Source organism: Petaurus breviceps, unplaced genomic scaffold, assembly GCF_028583685.1.
Source record: "Petaurus breviceps papuanus isolate PSGF00001 unplaced genomic scaffold, PetGlider_PUasm1.0 76, whole genome shotgun sequence".
Lineage (NCBI taxonomy): Eukaryota > Metazoa > Chordata > Mammalia > Diprotodontia > Petauridae > Petaurus > Petaurus breviceps.
The window spans coordinates 49,006,482-49,034,174 of record NW_027186473.1 but is presented as its reverse complement, the minus strand read 5'-3'; the positions used below and the strand labels follow the sequence as shown (position 1 = coordinate 49,034,174).

At 43.0% G+C, this 27,693-nt stretch overlaps 2 protein-coding genes across 2 annotated transcripts in view; one reads left to right on the top strand and one right to left on the bottom strand.

Moving 5' to 3' along the window:
• ZNF827 (zinc finger protein 827) overlaps positions 1-11,622 on the top strand; it is a 276,108-nt gene extending 264,486 nt beyond the window's left edge. Inside the window, exons 12-14 of the mRNA XM_069105468.1 lie at positions 2,810-3,001; positions 3,517-3,694; positions 7,462-11,622. Of these exons, the coding sequence (XP_068961569.1) occupies positions 2,810-3,001; positions 3,517-3,694; positions 7,462-8,281 (1,190 nt within the window). The 3' untranslated portion in view covers positions 8,282-11,622. The remainder of the gene's footprint in view (positions 1-2,809; positions 3,002-3,516; positions 3,695-7,461) is intronic.
• Positions 11,623-17,589: 5,967 nt separating this feature from the next.
• Positions 17,590-27,693, bottom strand: part of CUNH4orf51 (chromosome unknown C4orf51 homolog) — a 90,767-nt gene continuing 80,663 nt past the window's right edge. Inside the window, exon 6 of the mRNA XM_069105009.1 lies at positions 17,590-17,739. Coding sequence (XP_068961110.1) covers positions 17,590-17,739 — 150 coding nt within the window. The remainder of the gene's footprint in view (positions 17,740-27,693) is intronic.

Below are 27,693 nucleotides of genomic sequence, written 5' to 3'. Positions count from 1 at the left end.
TACTCTTTCTCACCGTATGTCAGTGATTGAGGTGATACGCAATTCTCGTGAGGGTTGTGTTTCCAGAACATGGGGACGGCAAAGCGCCTAAGAAAATATTGTGAATGAGTAGGTTTTTGTTGTCACATGGCTGCCATGAAACAGAATGTACAACGTGGACGTAGAATGATCCAAGAGGTCCCAAGAGATGCACGGGCCCATGTAACTCCTGGCTTAGCCCCATTGATGTTACTCTTCATATCTCCAGAAGCTCCCTGTCAGTGCACCGTGCTCCATGGGAAGGGTGTCTAGTATCACACTAACCAGATAATAATGCCAAGGGTTGAAAGATCAGACTACCCAGCAGAGAAAACTCAGGCTACAGGAAGGGTAAGTTTTTATGGGGGGAGGGGAAGGAAGTGGAAAGAGGTTATAACAGAAAGCACATGAGGACAGCAGCCCCTCGACTGGTACTTTATTTGAGAGTTCTGGTCAGTCAGACATACACAGGACTAAGAGAGAAGCCCAAGGAGAGTGAGGGAACCCCCCAAAAAAGTCTTGTTTCCTATCGAACAATTCAGTCTTGGTCTGACCCAGACTGTCGGGAAGGGAACTAAAAGGAGAACCATCCTACAGAAAATCCCCAAAAGGATTTAGCTTTAAGGCACTTCAGTCCTTCCATGGATCTGTGATCTCAACATTGTGGGTACTCCCTCCATGAGGTCACAACAACAGAGTTCATTCAAATCCTGCCTTGGACTTTCAATGAGCTTTATGACCCTAGGTACGTCACTTAACCTCCGTTAGTCTGTTTCTTTATCTGTAAAATGGAATAACAGTACCTCACAGGGCTTTTGTGAAGATCAAATGAAATAATGTACATAAAGCAGTGAGTGCTATCTAAATGCTAACTTCTTTATTATTGTACTACACACATCACATTTCATCCACACCTCATCCTTACCCAGATGATCTTCTCAATGCATTGGAAGCCTTCCTTGTTGCTACTGCACAGCATTTAAGCCATTCGTCTATTGTTCCTCACTCTTCCTACAAGACATGTTTTCTGATGCTTGCACCTAGAATGGAGATTTCTAGAAACCAATATTTAAACTTAAAGTGCCAGCTGCGGTTTCTTCTGTCATTGGGAAATATGGTTTAGGTAGTCCTTGAGAACAAGCCCCAAGTCACAATTTCCTAGGCAAATTAACCCGGATCAAAGTTCCATCAATTCATTATTGTGGCCTTCAATTAGGAGAGAGAAATTCTAGTAGTTACTGAATCAAGAATCAGAGAAGTTATGGTTAAGAGGGGGAGGTCCGGGGGCTGGGGGATTGCAGGTATGGAACATTGCATACATCGTCACTCTCGGTATCCATTGTGTTTGCTTCACTGTTTTGTGTTTATTTGGGTTTTTTTTTTTTAGTTGATTTCAGCCTTTGTTTGCAGGGCTGAGGTGGATAGGAAAGAATCTATATCTAGAAGTGACTGAAGGAAAAACAAAAGGCAACCACGAAGCTTGTTTTTATAGATAGATATACACAGAAGAGAGCAGAAAAAGCTCAGAAGGAAGCACAGACAAGTGGGACAGTTTTGAAAGTACTATGTTGACTTTATTACATGCTTTTTTAAAGGCAATATGTTCATTGTAGGAATTCCTGGTGTCATATATAATCCTCTTTTTGTGTGTTACTTTCTATTTGGAAATGTTCCTTTTGGGCAGCTGACTTTTGTGAAGTTTGGAGTAAAAAATGAATTCCTGCATTTACAGAGAGAGACAAAAGACAAGAAGAGCAGTTGAAATGCAGCCATGTATCCATCTTCAGTCGCAAGCTAGCTCTGGGCATAGATGCTTTATGCACCATGGCATCATGGAACCAAAACTCCCTTTGTCCAAGGAAATTCAGCCTCTTCTATGCGCTTTTGAAGAGCCCTTCTCCTTCATAGTGGATTTTTTTTCCTGCAACCACTTTTATTCACTTCCATATAAATCTGTATTTAGCTACCTCCTGAGCAATCTCTTCATCTCTCTGGGCCTTGGTCCCCTCCTTTGTAAAATCAGAGGGTTAATCTTGATCTCTGAGGTCACTCCCAGCTGTGCCTTTGAGATGCAGGGACTCTCTAGGTCCTCACCCTCCTGCTCCTCTCATCACCTGCTTACTCCCAGACTCACCCAATGCCTAGTGCTCTCCAAACATTGAGAGCAGCATCACAAAAGTATTCCTACCTTGATGCTGGGGATGGTGGTCTGAGCCAGTAAAGCTATGTCACAGCTAGATTGTTCTACAGCCATTAGAGGCAGCTAGGTGGTAGAGAGGAAATCTAACCTCAGGTTATATGCCCTTGGGCAGGTCACTTTAACCTCTGCCTCAGTTTCTCCATCTCTAAAATGGGGGTAATAAGGTCACCTTACCTTATTTTACCTATTACCTCCCAGGGTTGATGAGATAATATTTTCAAAGCACTTAGAATAGTGCCTGGCACATAGTAGGCATTTAATAAATGTTTCTTTCCTTCCTTCCATCCCTGTAGCAGTCACACCTTTCTGGGATTTGATACCCTTGGTGTCTATATATAGACATATCCTTTATCTACTTCTCTTCCTCAGACCCCAACCTCCAAGCCAGCAGAGGCAGGGAAGATGCTTGCTGTTCCCCTCCATCCTCATCGCAAATTTCCTGCTGGCTTTTCCCTAAATTGGTTCATCTTGTGCCAGAGGGTTCTCCCTCCCATCAGAAACCTACTGCCTGTTTTGTGTGGGCATTTTTGTTTTGCTTTGTTCTGTCCTGCCTTGCTGAGTAACAGGGCATCTGTTTGTGTTATCCTTCAGGTGAAGAGAGGAAGACTCCCAGTGAATCCAACAGTCCTTCTTCATCTTCTTTGTCGGCACTCAGTGATTCAGCTAACAGCAAAGATGATTCGGATGTCACCCAGAAAAACAAGGGAGGGAACAACCTACTGGTGATTTCTGTAGTGCCTGGGAGCCAGCCCTTACTGAACACAGAAGAAAAGTCAGAGAAAGGTAAAGAGAGATGGGACACCCTGAGCCCCTCTCTCCCCATCCTGTTGTTGACAGCCATCATTCAGCAGATTAATAGAGGCTTGAAAATAAGACCCAGCCCATGGCAAAGAGGCAGCAGGCCAGGGAGGATGAATGGCCGATCGCGGGGGATGTTTGTTTGTGTCAAGGGGAGTTTTGTTCAGGTGCAGGGTGGACTAGATGGCCTCCAAATTCATACCCTTCCAGCTCTGAGAGTCAAATTTTGACCATTTTGGATTTGGGTTTTTTTTTTTATTACATTTTGGGTTGATTCTTATGTGAGCCAGTGTCGGAGGGCAAGGGAGGATGCTTAAGCCATATGCCAATCTTCTCTCAGCCTAGTGACCTAAGAAGGTGTAACCAGAGGTGGCAGTGTAGAGCAGTCAGGAGGAGGGACACTGGGGGGGACAGGTAGGGTGACCGGCCCCTTCTCACGTTCTCCTCTCCACCCTTCTGCACCCCCCTCCCCCAATCCACACACACGTTGGTCCTTTCAGGGTTCGAATGTGTTTTCTGCAACTTCGTCTGCAAGACGAAGAATATGTTTGAACGCCACCTGCAGATCCACCTGATCACACGGATGTTTGAGTGTGACGTGTGCCACAAGTTTATGAAGACTCCCGAGCAGCTGCTGGAGCACAAGAAATGCCACACTGTCCCCACTGGTGGGCTCAAGTAAGGAAAGCAAGTACCGAACCTTTTACTGCGTTGTTCAATCCCCTACCCTGTGGGCAGAGACTGGGCTAGAGGGTCTGGGGGTGTAGGGGGAGGCAGCATCAGGTCACACCATCCTTTCCACGTGGTGTGTGTGTGGGGGGGTGCTCTCCATGGGGCCTTAGATGACCACGGGTCCCACTTCATGTCCTGCATCTGCAGAAGTTTCAGGAACAGGCCAGATGAAGAACAGAGGGACAGGGAGGCATGTCAGGCCATCTCAGCCATCCATTCATAAGAATGAAATCATTGAGAGAATTGTTAACTTAGAGCTGGAAGGGATGTTTGAGGTCATCTAATCCAACCCTCCACATTTTACAGATAAGGAAACTGAGACCCAGGGAGGTTAAGTGTTTTACCCAAGATCACACTGGAGGAAAACTGAGATTACAGCCCAGATTCACCAATTCCAAATCCAGTACTTTCTTAATTGCTTATCCTACTGGACTTTTATTTGGATTAAGTTTTACTGATTATAGGGTACAGTGTCCCCACTACCTGTTTCTATCAGTGAAGCAGCATTATTTATCTCATTTTCACAAAAAATACCATCCCTAATGCATCTCTCCTATCATTTAGAAGGCCTGACATTATGTGTTGAGCAAATTATGCATTTTAAAAAATTTAATCCTAGTAGCAACTAGAATAGGTAGGAGTGTGGCTTGGTGATATAGCTGTGCCCAGTGGATTTCTGCAAACCCTGGGGTAGCACCCAAGCTATACAGTGAGTCCCCAAGAAAGGAAAGGTCTAGACTTAAGCATTCAGAGAGATGGCACTTCCCGGCACACTCTCCCAAGGGTTTTTGGTAGTATTTATCATCATTAACCAGAATGTCTGTGGGCCTACTGTGTGCCACCAAATAGCTATGGGACCTACTATGTGTCTGGTCTCCCACTACTAGTAGGCCACCTGCTGCTGGAGGAAGGCCAGATAAGATTTGGCCACAGTCCTTACCGTATAGTATTAACGTTTAAATCCTGATTTTGATGCAAAAAGCCAGTTCCTGCCCACAACATGCTCCCGACTTAGAAAACAACCGAGACAAGGTATAAGTGACAAGACAGGACAGAAAACCCCACTATTCTTTAAAATTCAGCCCGACTCCATTGGCTTACTGTGTGAAGGGAGGAACATAGAGCAGAGAAAATGAACAGGAGGAGTCTGGTGAGGCTGGGAAGCAGTAGTCAAGCAGAGCTCTGGCCATGTGCACAAGGCACATACATGTACATGCATGTACATACACATGCCTGTATGCATGTCACACACCTCCACATGCATGCACACATACTTCCCTGGGGCTTCTTTTTTCTCCTGCCTGGCTGGCACAAGCATAGGCTAGAATAAAGTATTTCTTTTTAGCAGTGACCTCACCTATCTGTTAGTACATAGCACCTAAGAAAAAATGCACAGTATTTTTTTCTCAAGCAAGACTTTGTTACAGTGGGGCTGGCTATTGAAGGGGGATTGGAGAAGCAAGTTGGTGAGGGAGAGGAGTTGGGAGGGTTAGTGTATAGAGGGTTTTAAAGGGGCTCTGGGTTTGTTTTATGTTTCAAGAAAGCTGAGGGTGGAGGATGGGTTGGCTGTCTCATCAGGATTATACCCAAGGCTTGCTCAGGGATTGGATGCCATTTGCACTTGCGTGTGTACACACACACACTCATGCACATACATGACCTTCCTTTTAAGTATATGCAAGTATTTCTTTTTCTTTTTTTTTCTTTATTTTTTTCTGTGATTGGACTAGTGTTCACTGCTCTCTCCTGATAGCCCAGTCACGCACATTAACATGGCACCTGAGATTTTTGGTTTTCTCAGTTGGTCTTCTCAGATGGGGGAGAATGCACGATCAACTCTGATTCTTCTGGGGTACAGACACTTCCTGGGCGGTGCTAACCATCCCCTATGTAATAGTTTATGTTCTAGGATGACCAAGTAGAAGAATTCTTTGAAAAAATTGCTAATGCCTTCTGGCTATACAGTGAGTCTCTGTTTTGGTTCTGTTTTGTTTTGTTTTGTTTTTCTTGCCATGCCAGAGAATTAATTTGCCTGAGAAGGGTGTCTTTAAAATTAATAATGGGAGCACAGAAGGAAAAAAAAAACAACAAATCCTTACCATTTTGCTTGAGCTGCAAAAGAAAGATTGAGCCAAGGGCCACAGAAATATTCTTAAAACAAAATGTGGTACAAACATCAAAATTGTTTTTTCTGAGATGGGGCTGCTGTTTTCTATAGGTTTTTTATGTTACAGATCCAATAAGATTATTTTATGACTTTTAAAGATCAAATTTGGTGATAAGATTACATTTTTTTAGAGGGACAGGGGCCTAGCTCAGAATAGTGATGAGTTTCCAGCTCTTTCAGGAAGGCCCAACTTGTGGTTCAGGAGCCTTGTGGGTCCCTCAGTGTGGAATGGGCTTTTCTTTCATACATACTTGGATTCAACAGACAGTGTACTACGTACCAGAAATATGCAAGGACTGGGGAATCCAAAGGCAAAAGCAAGAGAGTCCCTGCTCCCATTCTACTGCTGCTGCTTACTTCTGGGAGCAGAGATTGCTGAGGGCTCCTGGGGAGGGATGTGGAGACGGCATTCTGGGCCTCATCCCTGAAATCTTGTTTGAATGAGTGCCAATCCCATGCAGTCGTATAAGCCATTCACTTCCCGCAGCAGATTCAAGAGGAGGGCCTGAAAGGAGGCCATGACCATGGCTTCAACCCCAGTTCCAAACCTCTCTGAGAGGTGGGGAAGGGAGGAGGTAGAAACTTCACTTTGCAGGATGAGGAAACCAAGGCACAGAATGGAGAATGACTTTGCTCAGGACACCCAGCTTCAGCTAGGGGACTAAGAGCTGGGTTTGATCTCATCTCTCCCAGCATCAAGTTCAAAGGGCTTAGAGGACTTTTTTCTGTATACATACACATGCATGTACATACGTGTGTGTATATGTAGTCCCTCCTTTATGCTCAGAACTGTTAGGATGGAGAGACTAGGCAAGGCAAAACATGAAAGAAGTAAAAAATATGGTCCCTGCCCTCAGAAAGCCCCCAGTCTAGTTGACTTCCTCTCGTGGAGTTGGGAGCCTGAGATCCTTAGGCCTCCCACCCCTCAGGGCACATGGGTGGCTCCCCTTCTTTTCTCCTTCCTCCCAGACTTCCTGCTTCTTTTCTCTTCCTTTCCTGTGAGAAAGCCATGGCTCTAACCCATGCGTTTTGTGAGCACACACAGAGAAAGTGTTCTGCTTCTAATGGTCCCTGGCCTAAGCACGATTCTGCCCTTTGTGTGACTTTTTGGAATGCTAGAAGTAGCTCTTGCCCCCGTGAGCTCTCCTCTCCTATGTGTGCTTGGTGTGGTGCATGACAAGTTGGTACTGTGCTCTTTTTGCCCCCTACCTGGAAGGACAGGAGGGGCATGGCACCTGTTGGGGGTGGGGGGTGGGGAGAGCATAGAAGAAGTGAGGGAGGAAAGCTACCTGCATCCATTCTTAGGGCTTCCTTTTCTCCCCTTCCTGATGGCCACGGTGTCCACTTCCAGCCAAGAGGCCTGACTTGGGCCAAGCTTACCTGGGTCAGGGCATCCTTTATTTGCAGTGAAAGATGAAGAGAGGGAGATGAAGGCAGTTCACCCCAAGAGGCAGCTGGGCTGGGCTGAAGTAGGAAAGGGCCGGGGAAGTTTGGGGATAGAGGCAGCCCCCCACTGAAGCTCCCCTGTCATCTCATCCCTTGGCAGGTGCCCATTCTGCATTTACTCCACCAACCGCCCCGCAGCCATGGAGTGCCACCTGAAGACCCACTACAAGATGGAGTACAAGTGCCGGATCTGCCAGATGGTCAAGACCAACCAGCTGGAGCTGGAGATGCACATTCGCGAGCATCGTCTCGGCAACCACTACAAATGTGACCAGTGCGGCTACCTGTCCAAGACAGCCAACAAGCTCATTGAGCATGTGCGTGTCCACACCGGCGAGCGGCCCTTCCACTGTGACCAGTGCAGCTACAGCTGCAAGCGCAAAGACAATCTCAACCTGCACAAGAAGCTGAAACACGCCCCGCGCCAGACCTTCAGCTGCGACGAGTGCCTGTTCAAGACCACCCACCCCTTCGTCTTCAGCCGCCACGTGAAGAAACACCAGAGTGGGGGGGACTGCCTGGAAGAGGAGAAGAAGGGCCAAAGTCCAGCCCCCAAGGACCTGGCTCCTGGGGGTCCCCTCCTCGTGGTGGGGAGGTCCCGGAACCTTTTGTCTCCCCTCTCAATCATGTCTGCCTCCCAGGCCTTGCAGACAGTGGCACTGTCAGCTGCCCACAGCAGCAGCTCAGAACCCAACCTGGCGTTCAAGGCCTTGGCTGTCAACGGCTCCTCTTTGCGCTTTGATAAGTATCGGAACTCGGATTTTGCCCATCTTATTCCCTTGACGATGCTTTACCCCAAGAACCATTCGGATCTCACATTCCACCCTCCCCGACCTCAGACTGCACCTCCTAGCATCACCTCACCCAAACACTCCTTCCTTGCCTATCTCGGATTAACAGAAAGGGCAGAGACTGTCTGAGGGCAGCCTTGTTTCTGTACCAAAAACCAACACACACACACACACACACACACACACCCCACAACTCCAGCAGTTATATGTTGCTGCAAAACCCAGAGACAGAAGAGGCTCTGCACTCTGTGTACTGTATATCACTGATTAGGTTTAGAGAAGTGGCCCTCTGAGTGTGTTTGTTGCATTGACACGGAAGCTGCTTGATTCAGCCCTCAGAGAGGTGACCTGTTGCATTTTCCTATCTTCAGAGGCATGTCTTCCCCCCCCCACCCCTTTTCCTGCCCCTTGCTTTTATCTTGAAGAAATTTTGCCTTGTTAGTTAGAGGCTAACGAGCGTGTCCTCAATGGCAATCAGCACTTGTAAGATGACGTACTAGTGCATTTTCCTTTTGTTTGGGTGAGTTGGCCGTGTGAGTGAGTGTGAGCGCTTGATGGCAATGAGAGAGTGTGTTGGCTGCTGGGCTGGGCCGTTTCTGTTGCCTGCCCTTCGTCCTGGTTTATCTCCTGAGGAGGAGCTCGTTTTCCTCCGTGGGTTGGTACGTTGCCCTCACCTCTTCCCCAGGGTACTTCTCTACCTTCCCCTCTATGGTTCTGAGCAACAGGATTGTAGGGCCCAGGGCTTGAGCTGATGAGGGCATAACTGGCCTCTTCGGTATTGCCTGAGATTTCTAACAGAACATCGAGTCTGATCCTCTGATCTTCACTGACTTTGAAGGTGAGGGGATGGGGCGGTCATCTGGAAGAAATAACTCAATACTGCAGCTGATGCCACCCAACACACCGCACGTGGGTGTACATGCATACAACCTCGTGCTTGCACACACAAGGATACAATCTTTATGGTAAGGGCTCCAGAGAGTACGACTTCTTGAAAGGGCCAATCGGATCCATCCCACATTGATGCAATGGTTATCTTTTTGTTTGCAGGAACAATTGGTATGAGTGAAAAATTGGATGTTGGTTATAACCAGCTGAGGGGAGTAAAATGGGGTTTGGATAAATTCTGGGTATAAATGCTCAGACTAAAAAATAAATGGCAGGTTTGCACAGTGCTTTTTAGACTTGCACTAGCTTGTGTTTCTCATCTGAAAAATGAAAGGAAAGGAAAGGAAAAGAAAGGAAAAAAATGGACCTCTTTGGAATGGAGACTGTGCTAGAAAAGTTAATTTACAAATTCTTTAAAACATAAAAGACACAACAAAAGGTGCTGTTTGAACATACTGTTCAGTTCTATGCCCTTCCCCACCCCAGCCCCACCCCCAGCAAAAAAAAAAAGTCTCAGTTGTATTTGCAGATCTTCTGGCTATGTCTATAGTCTCCTCCATATTATCAGTAAAAACTGTATTCCATTTCGTTAACACCTGGTAGGACATACCCTGCTGGGAAGCTAACTTTAGACTTATTTAAAGCTCTTATTTTGTGGTCATTAAAATGACAACTTATACGCAGCACTTTATTGTAGCAAGAAGCAGGTGTGGACTGGTTGCGGAACCCTTTGTTGATCTGGGAAGGCAACAGGTGATTTTAGAAGAAAATCTTTGGCTGAGTATTTTCATTGCTTTTGTATTTTTAAGACAACAGGATTTCCAGTGTGAAACAGGCCTAAACAGCAGGAAATAAATGTGCTTTGTATAGTAATGGGAAGTCTAGAAAATGAATTTTTTTATATATATATATATATATAAATATATTATTTATCTCTTGAAAGGAGCTGGTGTACAGGAGGGATGCTTTCTTATTGTGTTGCTGTTTTCCCACAGTGTGCTAGCCTAGAATTGGGACTTGGTTTGAGTTTGTTTTTGTTTCTGTTTTTGTTTTTTTTCCATCTGTTTCACCAGGAAAAATAAAGTAGCTCTAATTTTTCTTCCTCTAGGCAATTCCCTTTACTGAATGCCACCTCGAACTTGGTACAGTTCTACAGGAAGCCAGATGACTGTACTGTCTAATCCTCACTGTAGGCTGCCCCTTCCCCAGTCTCTTACCTTTCTCCACCCTCTGGTAGGCATGTTCCAGTCCCCTAGAGGGAAAGCCTGTTCTGTGCACTAGATGAGGCTGTTTACACTAAAGGAGAATGGTGGACAGGGGCAGGAGGGCGGGCTTCAGAAGACAAGGAGGATGAGACTCTTGTCTGCTCCTCCCCCCACCTCCCCTGGACATTTTTCCTCAGTTTTGTTCTTAGCAAGTGGCCATTGGAGGCCTGGGATTTGACTTTGCCATGGCAATGTTTCTCAGTCGAAGATGCAGTACATACATACACTCCAAGAAATCCTGGGGCAGCTGGGGCAGGGAGTGGGTGGGGGTGGGGATGGGGGTGGGGGGAAGGTGGAGGAAGCCTTATTTTTAAGAAGCAATTCTTTGAATTCCCCATGTAATGGAGGAGAACTTGCCACTGGGCAATAGTCTGCTTTCAAAGTGACCCCGTTCAGTGGCAAAGGCTAATAAGAGAGGGACGGGCCATGCCCAGCACCTTTCCACAGAGGCAGATCACACTACCACACTGACAGGGGCACCCTGAAAAGGGGAGACCTGGCTGGCTAGGATCGTTAGGAGCAGGTCTGACTGGACCCTGGCTGTGCAATAGGAGTCAGGCCAAGAAGAAGAGTCGGAACTGAGCTCTAGGGGAAGGAGACAACCTCAACACTCAAATGCCATGCATTTCTCTGTTTGCCACGGAACCCGTATTTTTGAATGGCCTAGTCACACTTAATGTAATTGGGCAACTTTGTTTAGCACTTTGGAAAGATTCCCCTTCCCCTTTCTGATAAATTATAAAAATTTTCTGAGTGAGAAAAAAAAAGGTGTGTTTGGAGTTTGTTTGGTTTTTTATATTATTATTATTGTTGTTAATAAAGGAGAATATTTACAAAAATTTTCAGGATTTGCCTGATGAACCGTCCCAAGAATTGGTTTGCATTTTGAAGCTCAGGGAAGGCTGTGTCCCCACAGAGAATCCTTTCCTTATTTAAAAAAAAAAGACAACAAAAAACAAAAAACACTAACATTTTGGGAGGAATCCAACCACCAACTAACATCATCCCTGTTTTCACTATGCATTCTTTGATGAAGGCTAACTTATTTTTCCATACAGTAATGCAGTTAAAGTTCTTAGCACTTTCTTTCTTCCTTCGATCCTTTTTTAACTTGTATTATGTTCTAAAGATCACACTGTCGAGGTTTGTGTACATTACTGAAAATTTGTATTGTATAAAGCTTTTTGCATTCTAAGGCTGTACAGGGTCATTTTGACAAGTAACTGGTATATTCCTACGTTGCATCTTCTGTTGCATTGCCAATTTATAGTGTATCCAGTTTGGAACTACAATATACTCTAATTAAAAAAGGTTGGCTATACTCTGGCTTTGTTTTCTTTCCTAGGCTGTAATCTTTGGACTTTTCAGTTATTTGGAAGAATGAGGGGATCATAAATTTCACACTGGAGGGGAATTTTTACAGATCATCTAGTCTACAAATGAGGGAGTGGAATTCGATGACTGGTGCCTTTTAAAAAAATACAATGTAGGCATGCCAAAAATGTCATAATTTTTGATTCCAAAGTGTCATAATTTTGATATTTGAAAATTTTATAATTTTTGATATTCTAAACTTTTAAATTTCCTAAAATTCAGAAAGCACCTAGGCAGAATGCCAGGTACATGGTAGATAATAAATGCCTATTCCCTCTCATTTACCTTTTTCTTCCCTCTCCTCTCCCTGCACTGTAGGGGCCATTTCAGCTCTTCTATGAGTCCCCTCACTTTGCAGTTAAAGAAACTGAGGCCTAGTAGAGGTCTTCTGAGCGAATCCTGAGCCCTTTCCTCGGCACCAGAGTGCCTCCACATTACACTACACCCTAGTAAACCCATCTTGGCAGATTGGCTAAACCAGGTTGAGGGTAGCCCCCAGGCCTCAAACCCATCAGTTAGTTAGGGGGATACACATACCCCAAGCATGTAAAGCACTTCCCCCAGCAGAATGTGCAGATAAGACCAATTTCTTCCAATAGTCTTGAAGGTGGATAGAGTAGGTGCTGTAGAGCCCTTAGAATCAGGAATCAAAGTCACCCAGGTCACCCATTGCATCCCAAGCCATCGCCACTCATCCTAACTTTTGTCCCATCACTGGACTTTGATGACTCAGGAAGAGAGAGTAAGGCTGATAATCTTGCACAGCTCTGCCTCACTTAAATCCAATTCACAAGCAAGTCAAGACATCACCCTAGGGTGTCATTGGTCCTTTTCAAAAACGAAGGACAAAAAATAACCCCTTGTGGTATAGATATAGTGTAGTAACTTATATAGGGTATTAGATTTCAAATCAGAATCTTCTTGAACTAAGGCAGATTGTTTCAACTTTGGCCCTTAGTTTCCTTGTCTGTCAAAGGCACTAGAGAAGGAAATGGCCAATCACTCCAGTATCTCTGCCAAGAAAACCCCAAATGGGGTCACAAAGAGTCAGACGTGACTGAAAATGACTAAACAACAGTGAAATTCAAGCCATAGGATCATACACTTGAGAAAAAACTAGAAAAGGGATTTGCAGCCTACTCATAGCCGCCATGTTGCAGAGATGGAAAATCAATGGGACACACTGGCAGCCTTTGAGAAATACATCTTAGGAGACAGTCCCTGCTTATCCAGGTTTGTTATCACTGTAAGGGAGAAAACATTCGTTTTTGACCAAATGTCCTTGATTTAGAAGCACATGAGTATATCTAATTTTGTCCTCTACTTGTCAAACCGCTTCATTTAAGCAAATAATATAAATATTTCCATTTCAAAAATGAACACTTCTTAAATGAGATCATGTACATTAAAGCACACTGGAAAGTCCAAGACTAGAGATCAATAATAAGGTAGGTGGCACAGTGAATAGAGCACCGGCCCTGGAGTCAGGAGGACCTAAATCTGGCCTCATTTAACAAGTATGTATGACCTTTAACAAGCTGTATGACCTTGGACAAGTCACTTAACCCCAATTGCCCTGCTTTCCCCCCCCCAAAAAGAAAAAAAAAAAAAAAAAGAGAGAGAGAGAGAATAAGCTAGGAGATGTCCAGAGAAGGGCAGCCCGGGGATGAAGGTCCTCAAAGTCATTTCAGTGAAGAGCCATTGAATGAACTGGGGTTTAGCTAAGAAGAAAAGACTTGAGGGGGCAGGGGCATGATAGCTATTTTCAAGTATTTGAGGGCTATCATGCAAAAGAGAAATTGATTGTGATCTTTATGACCTCAAAAGGAAGATTTAAGAACAAATGGTAGATGCTCCAAAGGGGCTTGATGTCAGGAAAATGTAAAAGCTCTGGCTTTGGAGTCAAAGAATCTGGGTAAGTTGTTCAAATTCCATCTTTGATGCTGCCTGTGTGACCTTAGGCAAGTGACTTTACCTCTCTGGGCCTCAGTTTCCTTATCTGTAGGAGAGGGCAGGATGGGATGGCCTTGAAGGTCAGCCTTGGGAGCAGGCTGCCTTGAGAGGACTCCCTCAGCCCAGAGCCTCACACCTGTGGGCCATATTGGTGTCATAGCAGGAATTCTTGACCAAGTTCTGGTTGGATGGATTTGGCCCTACCATGTGGCATTTCACGATTCTGTGAAATGTAAGGTAGCAGGTTTTATCACTGAGCTGATTAATAGTTGCTTCTAGGATGTTTTAGACCAGTCACTTTCACTTGGGCCATAGATAGGCTAATTTTAATTCCTGATAGCCTCATTTCTACTACTAATAATCATAAATAGCAAGCATTTACACAGCACCCACTATGTGCTGGCAGCATGCTAAGAGCTTTACAACTATCTTATTTGGTCTTCATAATAACCCTGAGAGGGAGGTATTATTATCCCCATTTAACATGGGGAAACTGAGGCGAACAGGTTATGACTTGCCCAAGGTCATACAGCTCTTAAAGTGTCTGAGGCTGAATTTGAACTCCAGCCTTTCTGAGTCCAGGCCCACTGCTCTATATACTGCACCCACCCAGGCTGCCTCTATAAAATGCAAATTGTACACATAACACTGAAAGGAGGAGCAGGGAACAGGCATTTATTAGGCACCTACTATGTGCAAGGCACATACAAACATTATCTCATTTGATCCTGACAACAACCCCACGAGCTAAGTGCTATTATTATTCCTATTTTTATTATTGAGGAAAATTAGGCAGCCTGAGGTTAAGTGACTTACCCAGGGTCACACAGTAGGAAGTATATGAGGCTATATTTGAACTCAGATCTTCCTGACTCCAATCAATCAATAAACATCTATTAAGTGCCTAGCATGAGCCAGGCACTGTGCTAAGTGCTGGGGATACAAAAAGGAAAAAGTCCTTGCCTTCAAGCATCTCACAATCAAATGTACACAAATGTGTACAAAGGAGATACATGCAGGAAAACAGGCACTAGATGTCCAAGGGAAGGCACTGGAGTTAAGAGGGGTTGGGGGAGGTTTCCTATAGAAGGGGGGATTGTGATTGGGACTTAAAGGAAGCCGGGAAGGTCAGTACTCAGAGTAGAGGAGGGAGAGCATTCCAGGCCCAGAGCAGCTGAGACAAATGGAGCATCTTTCTTGTTCATGAAACAGCCCAGAGGCCAGCGTCACTGGACTGAAGAGTGCATACTGGGGAGGAAGGTGTGAGAACACTAGAAAAGGAAGAGAGGACTGTGTTGTGAAAGGCTTTGAATGCCAGTGAGAGGATTTTGTATTTGCTCTTAAAGGTAAACAGAGCCTCAGGAGTTTATTGAGTGGGGGTGTGTGACATGATCACATCTGCACTTGAGGAAAATCACTCTAGTGGCTGAATGGAGGGTGGAGTGGGGAGAGACTTGAGGCAGATAGACCCACCAGCAGCTAATGCAATAATCCAGGTGGGAGGTGAAAAGGGCCTGTACCAAGATGGAGGAAGTATCAGAGGAGAGGAAGGGGCATGTTGGAGAGGTGTTGCAAAGGAAAAATTGATAGGCCTTCCTAACAGATTGGATATGGGGAGTGGGAGGGAGGTGAGAGACAGTGAGATATCCAAGCTGACTCCTAGGTTGTAAGCCTGGGGGCCTAGGAGGATGGTGTTGCCCTCTACAGTAATATTTAAGGTGGGGGGGCGGTGGCTAGGTGGTACAGTGAATAGAGCGCCGGCCCTGGAGTCAGGAGGACCTGAGTTCCAAATCCAGCCTCAGATATTTAACACTTACTAGCCTTGTGACCTTGGGCAAGTTATTTAACCCTAACTGCCCTACCTTCCTCCCTCCAAAAATAAAAAAATATATTAAATAATATATATATATATATATATATATATATATGGTAGGAGAAGGGAAGATTTAAGGGGGAAAAGAATGTTTTAGATGTTGAATTGATATCTAGTGGACATCCAGTTAGAGATGTCTGAAAGGCAGTTGGAGATGTGAGATTGGAGGTCAACAGAGAGACAGGAAAGAGCAAGAAAGGCAGATCTGAGAAATATCCAGGCCCATGCTCTCTACTGCAATACCTACTCAAAGAAAGTAATTAGAAAACACACACACACACACACACACACACAAATTAACAATAACAATAACAATGACATTGCTATAGCACTTTCTGTGTGCCTAGCACAGACTGTTCCAAGGGCTTTACAATTATCTCACTTGATTCTCACAATAACCCTAGGACTATGTGCTATTATTATCACCATTTTACGGATGAGGAGACTGAGGCAAACAAAAGTCAAATGACCTGCTCAGAGTCATACAGCTAGAGTCTGAGGGTGGATTTGAACTCAGGTCTTCCTGACTCTAGGCCCAGCACTCTATCCACTGCCCCACCAACTTATAGAAAATAATTTCTAATAAACACACACAAAAGTAATGACAGAAACACAGACCTTACAGGCATTTTCTTAGGCTTCACAAGTTAGTTTTCATTTCTCCTTGGTTCAGAAGAACCAGAAAGAAAAAGCACATAGATGGTCTGTTTTTGTAACACTGGCCATTCATGGACACTGACCTTTCATGTGTTAAAATTAAATCTTAAGATGTGTTTGTGCACAAGGTCTGATGAAGCTGATGGACCAACATCTCAAGCTTTCTCATTTTTACCAAAGGATCCTCCATTAGGGATCTCTGGTGAGGTTGTCTGTTTAGATCTAAGAAAATCTACTTTTTGCTGCTACCGTAAGTGAGTTTTCATATACGACTTAAGACCCAAGCCTTTCTATAACTTGTTTGTAGCTAATTAAGTAAAAATAATACCAGATTGTTCTATGGTCACAAATTCACCCTCTGTGAGCACCTCAAAAAAGGTCATAACTAGAAGAAAAACTATCATCTGATCCTCAGCTTCTCTATCTATAAAATAAAAAGAGCTGGAATATAGAATTTTATATTGTATATATATATATATTTAAAGCAAGCAGTATGAAATGGAAATTCACAGTTTCATATAGAAGCCTCTTTTGTGTTCTGTGTAAGAAAATGTTTTCTTTGGTGTTTAAGTTCAGAATAAATTTTTTTTTAAATACAGGGATTGGACTAGGTGACCCCTACAGTGCCGGCTAATAAAAGACTCATCTCTGCCTTGAACACAAATCCATTGCTACTACTGGGAAATCATTATTCAAAGTTCATTCCCTATAGACAGTAGGCCAAAACCATCCTCCCACACTAAAGAGTCTATGTGCTCCTGCTTTTCCATCAATTAGTAAGGTCAAATTTGAGTTTGCAGGAGCTAGTCTTAAAGGCTGCCTCGCCTAAACCATGAGGCCAACGGGGCTTTGGTCAGTCAACCCTCCTCTCTGTTCTTTAATATCCCTGGATGGATAGATGGATGGACGGATGGATGCACAGGGCTACAGCTCTCAGGCTGCAGCCTCCATGGGCTGCCTAGACATAATGCCTGAATGTCTGCTTCAGAGACAAATTATACTATTGAAATATGGCATGTAGAGACATTCCATTTTAGCTCCTACAAAAATTATACAAAAGTCATTTTAAGTTGCATGACCTCTCTCTGGGCCTCAGTTTCCCATTTGTAAAAATGAAAGTGTTGGTTGTATCTGATCATCTCTATACACCTTTAAATTTGCAAAAGCTGTGGTTCTTTTTTTAAAAAATGGCTCAGAGGAGTCAAGTCAAGAAGCATTTATTAGACACTTAATTTGCAAGGCACAGTGCTAAGCTCTAGAGACAAGACAGTAATGCATCAATTTTAACAGAACTTCCTTCCCTACCCCTACCGCCACACACATACCGCTTGTCAAAGTGCCAAAAACAATTTAATATTGGAAAGCATTGTAGTTCTTTAACATCTTCCACCCCATCGCCCAATCCCATTCAGTTGAAGTTTTCTCTTTTATCCCAGGAAGCTCTGAGGTTTGATGAATTTTAGTTTCTTGATATCTTTTCCCTTTGCACTGGTAAAATCTACAGCCCTGGCTTTCAATCCCTGACTTTGTCTGTTAGTCAACATGGGACTCTGAAGAAGGAAGTCAGTTCTCTGCCACTGCAAGGAATAGAAAGGGGTCATGGGAGCATAGGGTTTAGAGCCAGAAGGGACCTTAAGCTGTTGGGGAGTCTAACCCCTTCATTTTACTCATAAGGAAACTGATGACTTACCCAAAGTAATGACAAAAATGACAGCGTCAGGGCTCAAACCCAGGTCATCTGACCCCAAATCCAATATTCTTTCAACCACAACCCAGGTGAGGATTGGCATGGAGGGCAACTCAAGGATTCTGAAGTCTCCACCAAAGGACTCTATTGGAATGATGATGCCAAAGGACACCATACTTATTCCACCTAAGGTCTGTGAATTTGTGCTCTCTCCTCTAAGAACTTGGAGGGAAACTTGGGCTTGGTTAATACAGCTGAATTGCTCATTAATTTATGAAATTATGAAACCAGGCCAGGCACACTCGGTTCACACTCACTAATAAAGACCACGACTGGTAGTGGGGAAAAGGTGGCAATTACAGTTTAATAATCACAAAAGAAGGAAGAAAAAACAGCACAGAAAATACAAGGGGCAAAAGGGAGGAATGGATCACAGAGGCTGATGATGCAGGGACCAAAGTATGGTATGGTGAAGGGAGGCAGGCAGCTTGAAGAAGAGGAAGGAGAGCAATGTGTCATTTGTGTAACCACATCCTGGAGTTGGGCATAGACCCTTGGGAGATGGACAAGTGTTCAGGGGAGAGGGGGATGGAACTTGGCGTCTCGTTTTTATAGGATCTTTGCAGGAAACAGATCAACTTCTATCTGTGACACATTGGGGGTAGCTCATTAACATATGATCTCTAAGTTATTGGTAAAATGTCAAAGTGGTCATCTCAAAGTGATCAGCATCTCTATGATGTCCTGCTGCTCTGGAGCTGTGGAGGTCTGGAATATGTCTGGCATTTATATGCCACAGGACCAGGAGCCTGGCAGCAGTGCCTACATGGCTTCTGCTGATTCAGTGCATACTACCAGGATGTGAATTTGGGTTAATGTATGATATAATTTGATTTTGGGGGATGGTTTGTATATGACTTCCAGGTTTCTCTTTGCTATCTTGTTTCCTGCTATTTCCCTTGTATCTTGGCTACTTATAAACTTACTCTATAGACTAGAAGTGGGGGAGTGGTCAGAGGGACCAGAACAAGATACAATGTTAACACAATAACAAAGTGAAAGTCTTATGGTGGTAAGGAAGTATTTAAAGTGGGGCAAATCTCCCTCTTCAGGTCCTCTAACTCTAAGAGTATCAGATTGAGAAGGGACCGTGGAGACCTCCCATAGTCCAACCTGTAACCAAACAGAAATCCTCTCAACAGCATTCTTGATGTCTTTTCTAGGATCTCTCAAAGGAGGAGGGTAGAGATTTTTATTTTTCCATTTTTCAAATGCTTTATTAACTTCTGATTTACATCATTCATTTCCATCAGATTTTGAGTTACAAATTTTCTCCCCGTTTTTCCCCTACCCACCACGCCAAAACAGCAGTCCCATAGGATATCCCCTCCTCCAATCTGCTCTCTCCCATATTTTCTCCCATACCCCCTTAGACTTTTCCAGTAGGGCATGGTGGATCTCTATGCCCCAGTGCCTGTATATCTTATTTCCCAATTACATGTAAAATAGCATTGATAATAGTATATATATAAACATTTGATTTTAAAACTTTGAATTCCAGATTCATTCCCTTCCTCCCTTGTCACCCACCCTTACTGGGAAGATAAGCAGTTCAGTATAGGATGTACATGTGTGGCTAATGCAAAACAATAACATAGTAGATATATTGTAAAAGACTGACTATATTTCCCTCCCTCCTATCCCACCTCCCATTTGTTCTATTCTCTACTTTGATCCTGTCCCTTTTCAAAAGTGAGTGCTTCCAACTTCCCTCCCCCCCCAGCCTGCCCTCCCTTCCATCATCTCCCCTCTCATCCCCTTCCCCCCTACTCTCCTGTAAGGTGAGATACCCTATTTAGTGTGTATTTAATTCCCTCCCCAAGCCAAATTCAATGAGAATAAGGTTGATCCATTCCCTTTTGCCTTCCTATTCTTCCCCTCCATTGTAACTATTTTCCTTCTTCTCTTCTATTTGAGATAGTTTACCCCATTCTTTCTCTCCCCATCTCCTCTCATTATATTCCTCTCTCACCTCTTAATTTCACCTTTTAAGTATCATCCCTTCCTATTAAATTGGTCCTGTGCCATCTATCTATGTAACCTGTAAACATATATACACACATTCACATGTATTCATATGCCCATATACCCTCATATATATTTCTATTCCCTTCAACTATTTTCATACTGAGAAAAGTTTCATCGGTTACAATTATTGTTTTTCCATGTAGGAATGTTAATAGTTCAACTTTGATAAGTTCCTTATGATTTCTTTTCCCTGTTTACCTTTTCATGCTTCTCTTGCTTCTTGTATCTGAATGTCAAATTTTCTATTCAACTCTGGTTTTTTCAGCAAGAAAGCTTGAAAGTCCTGTATTCCACTGAATGACCATATTTTCCCCTGAAACATGATACTCAGTTTTTCTGGGTAATTGATTCTTAGTTTTAATCCCAGCTCCTTTGACCTCTGGAATATCATATTCCAAGCCCTTCAATCCCTCAGTGTAGAAGCCAGATCCTGGGTTATCCTGATTGTGTTTCCACAATATTCAAATTGTTTCTTCCTGGCTGCTTGTAATATTCTCTCCTTAATCTGGGAATTCTGGAATCTGGCTATAATATTCCTAGGAGTTTTCTTTTTGGGATCTTTTTCAGGAGGTGATCAATGGATTCTTTCAACCTCTATTTTACCCTCTGGTTCTAAAACATCAGGGCAGTTTTCTTTGAGAACTTCCTGGAGGATGCTTTCTAGGTTCTTACTTTGATTGTGGCTTTCAGGTAGTCTAATAATTTTTAAATGATCTCTCCTGGATCTATTTTCCAGGTCAGTGGTTTTTCCCATGAGATATTTCACATTGCCTTCTATTCTTTCATTTGTTTGGATCTATTTAACAGCATCTTGATTTCTCATAATGTCATTAGCTTCCATTTGCTCCAATCTAATTCTGAAGCAAAGATTCTCCTCAGTAAGCTTTTTTTTTTTTTTTTGGCCTTGTGGAGGGCGATTGGGGTTAAGTAACTTGCCCACGGTTACACGGCTAATATTTTTGTGTGGGTGTTAAGTGTCTCAGGCCGGAACCGAACTCAGGTCCTCCTGATTCCAGGGCCGGCACTTTACTCACTGTGATACCTAGCCACCACTATCAGTAAGCTTTTGAGATGTTTTTTTTCCATCTGGTAGATTCTGCTTTTTAAGGTATTCTTCTCCTCTGCCTTTTTGAGCCTCTTTTGCCAATTGAGTTAGTCTATTTTTTAAGGTATAATTTTCCTCAGTCAGGCTCTCATTTCATAATTTTCTTGCATCATTCTCATTTTTCTTCCCAATTTTTCCTCCACTTCTCTTATCTGCTTCTTAAGGTCCTCTATGGCCTATAACCAGCTCGTATTTTCCTTTCAAGCTTTTGGTGCAGGAGCTCTGACTTCCCTGTCTTCCTCCTGTTCCACACTTTGCTCCTTTTTGTCCCCAAAATGGGAGTCTAATGTTGGAATCTTCTGTCTGCTTTGTTTCTTTTGCCTGGTCATGTTGCCCCTCAGTCACTTGACCCCTGGGCCTTTTGCCACAGTAGGACTCTGCCACCAGACAGGGAAGCTTTCATCCCAAATACTGGGGTTTTCTCAGCTGCTGGGGGTATTAGATGGGTGCCCTCTCTGAGGCCTCCACATGCTCTGGCAAGCTGGACACACACCCCAGGACCTCTACCCTAGACTGCAATTCAGATCCCAGCAGGTTAAAGCAAGAGCAATTACCCCTCAGTCTGGTCACTTGGTTCCCCTACACTCTGCAGGCCAGGAGCTGAAGCTTCCATGTGGCACTGGCTGGCTGTGCTAGGCATCTCAGAGGCTTCTCGCCCCAGGGGCAAAAGCCACGCACTCCCACTTACTGGGTCCCAAACTCCAGACTTCACTGACCTCTTACTTTGTCCTTTGCATCTATGTGTTGATAATTCTGGAAATGGCCACAGCTGCTACTGATCTGGAGTCCCTCCAGGTGGCGGCTGGTCAGAGCTGCCTTGGGCCTAAAACTTCTTGCTCATGCAGGTCTGGGCTCAGCTCCCAGAGCACTGTGCTGGCTGATTCCTGCCAGCCTGTTGGGCTGTCCTCAGTGGGAGGTTAGCTTCTCTGTGTCATTTTGTGGGTTCTGCAGGTCCAAAATTTTTTTAGAGTCCCCTTTTTACATTGTTTGGGGAAGGTAGAAGCTGGAGCCACTTGGAGGTCCCGCTTCTACTCGGCCATCTTGACTCCACCCCTAGGGTAGACCTTTTTAGGAAGCTGTAATTTCTAGAGAAGTTTTTCCCTTTATTAAGCTGAAATCTTCTCTGAATTTACTACTCTTTTCCTGTAGGAGAACAAGGTTCAATACCCAACTCTACCCACTTGCTACCTGTGTGACCTTGGGCAAGTCACTTAACTTATCTGGGCCTTAGCTTCCACACCTATAAAATGAATGGACTGGATTTGACCAGATGACTTCTAAGGTTCCTTTCAGTGCTAAATCTATGATCCTATGGCCTACAGAGCTAATAATAATAGCTAACATCTATCTAGCACTTGAAGGTTTGCAAAGCAATTTACAAGTAAGCTCTCATTTGATCCTTACAACAAGCCTGAGAGGTTGGTGACATTATTACCCTCATTTTACAGATGAGAAAATTGAGGCAGACAGAGGTGGAGTGGTTTGCCGAGGGTCACACAGCTAGTAAGCATCTCAGGGGAAATTTTAACTGAGGTCTTCCTGACTCCAGATCCAGTGCCCCATCTATACACTGTGCCTTCCTAGAGCCTTTCAGATCCTTGAAGACATCTATTCATGAAGCACCCACATCTCTTAGGAAGGCTAAACATCATCAGTTTCTTCAGCAGATCTGTCCTCTCCCTACCTATGCTGATCACCTCTTCCAGACCTGCTCAGCCTGCCAATGTTCTTTCTATCTACACATTTTATAACAAAAATTCATCTGCAGATATAATGCTTTAAGGTTTACAAAGCATTTTCCTCACAAAGGCCTGTGAGGTGGTTAGTGCAACTTTTCGTTATCTTCAGTTGATCAGAGCAAAATGAGACTTGGCCATGTTCATACAGCTGGTAAGAACCCAAGCCAGGATTCTAATCAAGAGGATGTGACTTTGAGGCCAATTTTCTTTCCACTACACCCAGTGTCTCATCCTATGCTGTTATCTGTCAGGACAAAAACCAGAAAGTGGCAAAAAATAAGAGTGTTCCAGGATGAGGTAGGAGGCCGGGAAGGAAGGACTGGGGCAATGTCTGTCCTCAAGATCACTGGTTGCACATGGATTTCTGAAGGTTGACAAAGGAAGTAAGATTGGAAGTTCCCCAAATGGAAATTGAAGATCCATGAGTAAAGCTACAGGAGAACATGATAATCAAGTTCTGTTTACAAGAGGATCAAATAAGATATCATGTAAAGTCCTTTGAAAACCCTAAAATACTCTATACAAAAATGTTGTTATTATGATGACCCTCCAGATTTCCTCCAGGACTAAAAATGACTTTTAGTTTAGTTTCCTTCAGTGGAAAAGGGTCCTAGAGAAAAACGTGGTCACTTCTAAGGGGGGAAAATGTCATTTGCTCTTGAAACAAATCCCGAGAAACATCCCTTTGCAGTAAGATATCCTATATTGGACTCAAGCTAACATGGAGCTAATAAACCGGACATTCTTCTTGGTACACAGCCTTCCTTGTGCCCACAGGGTCTGAGGTTAATCCCAGCTCCTTGGCGCTGAGCTCTGGCTACCCTCCGAGCTGGAGGACCATTTCCCGATCGCCTCTGCCTGGAAGAGATAAGACACAACTAATGTTACTAGAGTTGTGAATGGGAAAATAGGACCCTGGGATTATGACAATAGCAATAATATTGTGCCATTTCTGTGGCACTTTAAAGTCAGTCAAAATGCATAACATGCTTCAATTTATTTTGCTTTTTGCTACCCTTGTAAGGCAGGTATCACAGGTATTATCATCCCCATTTTAAAGATGAGACAATTTAGTCTCAGAAAGATTAAGTGTCTTGCACAGGGTCACACAGTTGGTAAGTACTACAGGTGGCATTGGGTCCAGATCTTCCTGAAACCAGGTCTATTCACTATGAACTGTTCTGTCTTGAGGTTTGGGTTGCCAGGTTTGTGCAGATCTAGTTGAACTACTCACTGAAAACTCTCTGGGTTGTTAAGTATAATTTTAGAATTGGAAAAGATATTGTCACCCTGATTCCAGATTGGCTTAATTCCAGCTTCAATTTCAATGTTTACTAAGCCTGTTATTGATGACCAATCTCTACTCCAGAGGACTAATGATGGAAGCTAGCTATCTCTCTTCTCAGGAGAGAAACAATGGGCTGTGGGTGGGGAATGAGGCATATAATACCTTCAAATACAATGTACTGGTGGGTTTTCTTTAGGGTACTTTGTAATTCAGTATTATTACTACCCTAGTTCTGGGTCAAGATTTCTATGATACAAAAGGGCCAAATAAACATTTCATCCTGATAAAGAATTTGAAGGCTTGGCCTGGGATATCTGTGGGTGAGAAAGCCATGTACATCTCTATGAGACCCTGGGCAAGAATGTAAGTCATTCTCTCTGCCTTAGCTTCCTCATATAAATAAAGGAAATAATGAAAACAGAATATATATTTTTACTTCATGGTGTTGTTAAGAGGATCAAATGATATTGTACATGTAAAACATCCTGCAAACTTGAAAGTATTCTATAAATGTCTACGAGGATGAGGATGGCTTTATTTATTACTTGCTTACTATGTACTAGGTGCTACAATAAAAAGAAAGGCAAAAGACAGACTTTAAGGATCTCACAGTTTAATGGGGGAGACAATAGGAAAAAAAAACATGTACAAACAAGCCTTATACAGGATAAATTGGAGGCCGTTTTAGAGGGAAGGCACTAAGATAAAGGAAAGTTGTGGAAAAGGCTTTTGCACAAGGTGGGACTTGAAGGAAGTCAAGGGAGGCAGAAAATAGAGATAAGGAGGGAGAGCATTCCAGGCATAGCAAATGGGGGGTGGGGGGCAATGATAAGGAGATGAGGCATGGTGTGTGAAGAACAGCAAAGTAGGGGAGTATCATTAGATCATTAGGTCATGGAGGGAAGTAAAGCAATACTAATGACAAATGTTAAAAACCACTGATGATAATGATGTATTATGTCTAAGTGAAACAGGATCTCTTTTCTAGGTTATGTTCCTCACCTATCCCTGAGTATTTCTTTCTCTTGTTGCTCTCCATACCTGTGTTTCCTCTCTCCCATTTGCTACCTCATATCTCTGGAGTTCATACCTATCCATCTCTCCTCAACCTCATATTCTCATATCTCACCATCACATTCCTCCTGTGCTCCATGTTTGATCAAAGTCAGACTCTTTCCCTCTGTTGACTTCAACATTTGACAGAGCAGCTCACTCACTCCTCTGCTTCTTCTTCTTTTTTATGGTTAGAAGTTAGGTTGTTTTATTATTTTTTTTGCTTTTTTGGAGGGAGGAAGGCAGGGCAATTGGGGTTAAGTGACTTGCCCAAGGTCACACAGCTAGTAAGTGTTACATTTTTGAGGCCACATTTGAACTCAGGTCCTCAACTCCAGGGCCAGTGTAGAAGTTAGTTTTTAATGCATTAGGATACATCCAGAGTCAATGGGAGTGATTAACAACTCAAGTAGAATTCACATTTAGTTGTATGCAAAATCTTTTCATAATTTCATCCAGATATTCCCTTATTCTTTTTTTAATAGTATTTTATTTTTTTCCAATTACATGTAAAGACAATTTTTAACATTCATTTAAAAAAGTTTTTGAGTTCCAAATTTTCTCCATACCTTCCTTCTCTAAAAAGCTAAGCAATTTATATGTTTTATATGTATAATCATATAAAATATGTTTCCATATTAGTGACAGAATAAACAAACCAAAAGAAAAAAAACATGAAAAAAAATAAAGTGGAAATAGCCTGCTTCGATCTGCGTTCAGATTCCATCAGTTCTTTCGAATTGTCTCAGATCATGGTATTACTGAGAAGAACTAAGTGAGTCATGGTTGATCATCACACAGTGTTGCTGTTGCTATATGTGTTCTCCTGGTTTTGCTCACTTTCCTTTGTATATCCTCTATTTCTTGAAAATATAACTTTTATGCTACTTTGAGGATCAGCTCCTACCTCTCTGACCTCACTTTTTTTTACTTCTTTGATAGTTCTCCCATTCCCAGACTCAGCCTTAGGCAATTTAATTATCACTCTTCACACTCAACTTCTTAAAGCCACCTTCTTGGTCTCAGGACCCCTACATATATAGCTTTTTGGAGGGCAATTGGGGTTAAGTGACTTGCCCAAGGTCACACAGCTAGTTTTTGTGTTAAGTGTCTGAGGCTGGATTTGAACTCAGGTCCTCCTGACTCCAGGGCTGGTGCTCTATTCACTGTGCCACCTAGCCACCCCTACCCCTTTATATTTTTCAAAATTATTGAGGACTCCAAAGAGCTTTCTTTATGTGGGTTGTATTTATCAGTATTTGCCATATTAGAAATTTAAAAATTTTTCAGTATTATTATGAAAACAGTTTTGACTTTGTGGACCCACAGAAGTCTTCAGATCACACTATGTGAACCCATGCTTTAGAGAAATCATGCTTCCCCAAGCCTCAATTTTTATCACTCCCATGATGACAAATACCAAACCTACAACCTCTTACTAAAGTTTCAATCTCTCATTTCCCACTTAAGGATATTTCTACTTGTACATCCCATTATCACCTCAAACTCAAAATGTCTAAAATTCAACTCATCTTTTTCCCTCTTCCCTCCCACCCTCATAATTTTTTTTTCTTTCCCAGTTTCATCCTTTCTGTCAATGGTACCATTATCCTTCCTAACTTTCAGAATAAAAAATCTCGGAATCATCTCCTTTAAATAGTTCTTCTTTAAAAAAATTTGAACATCAGTATAGTCAACTAATCAATACAGAACTACAAAGTAGGTGCTATTAGTAGACCCCCATTTTATAGATGAGAAAATAGTCTGGGTATGGTTAAGCAACTTGCTCAGGGTCATACAGGTAGTAAGTATCTGAGGTAGGACTTGAACTCAGGTCTTACTGAGTCCAAGTCCAGCACTCTATCTGTCATGGCACCTAGTTTCCTTGTTAAACTTGCTTAGTAACTATTTAAATTTAAATAAAATTATTATCAACACATCAAGTATTATACTAACTTTTCATATAAGCCTTCATCAGGATTTTTCATACACACATTCATTTTCTCTCACTATTCCTGATATGGTCATTGCTAATATACATTCTATTCTTCTGCTTCTACTTTTTCAATTTACATTATTTTGTAAAGGTCTTTCCAGATTTCTCTACATTCTTCATACTTGTTCTCAATGGTATTATGGGATTACATTACTTTAATGCAACAATTAGCTTGCAGTTTAGCTGCACATTCCTCTGTGTTAGAACATTTAGATTCCTTCCTCCCTCCCTTCTTTCCTTCCTTCTTTTTGTCCAGATCCCCATACCAAGACACCACCCCACCCCCTTCTTTTTACTCCTCTCATTTTTACTATTAAGAGACACCTATTTTCCAAGCTCAGGGCATCTTGGATGCCACTGTTGAATAAATCTTATAACATTGCTATAATGTGGATAGAAAGGAAGCTCCTTAAAAACAGGGATCTAGTACCCAGAACAGGGTCTGTCACATAGGTGAGGTTTAGTTGTTGATTTATTGATTCATTAGTATAAAGGAATAAGTGCCAAACTTGGAATAAAGAGATTGAAATTCTCTCTCTCTCTCTCTCTCTCTCTCTCTCTCTCTCTCTCTCTCT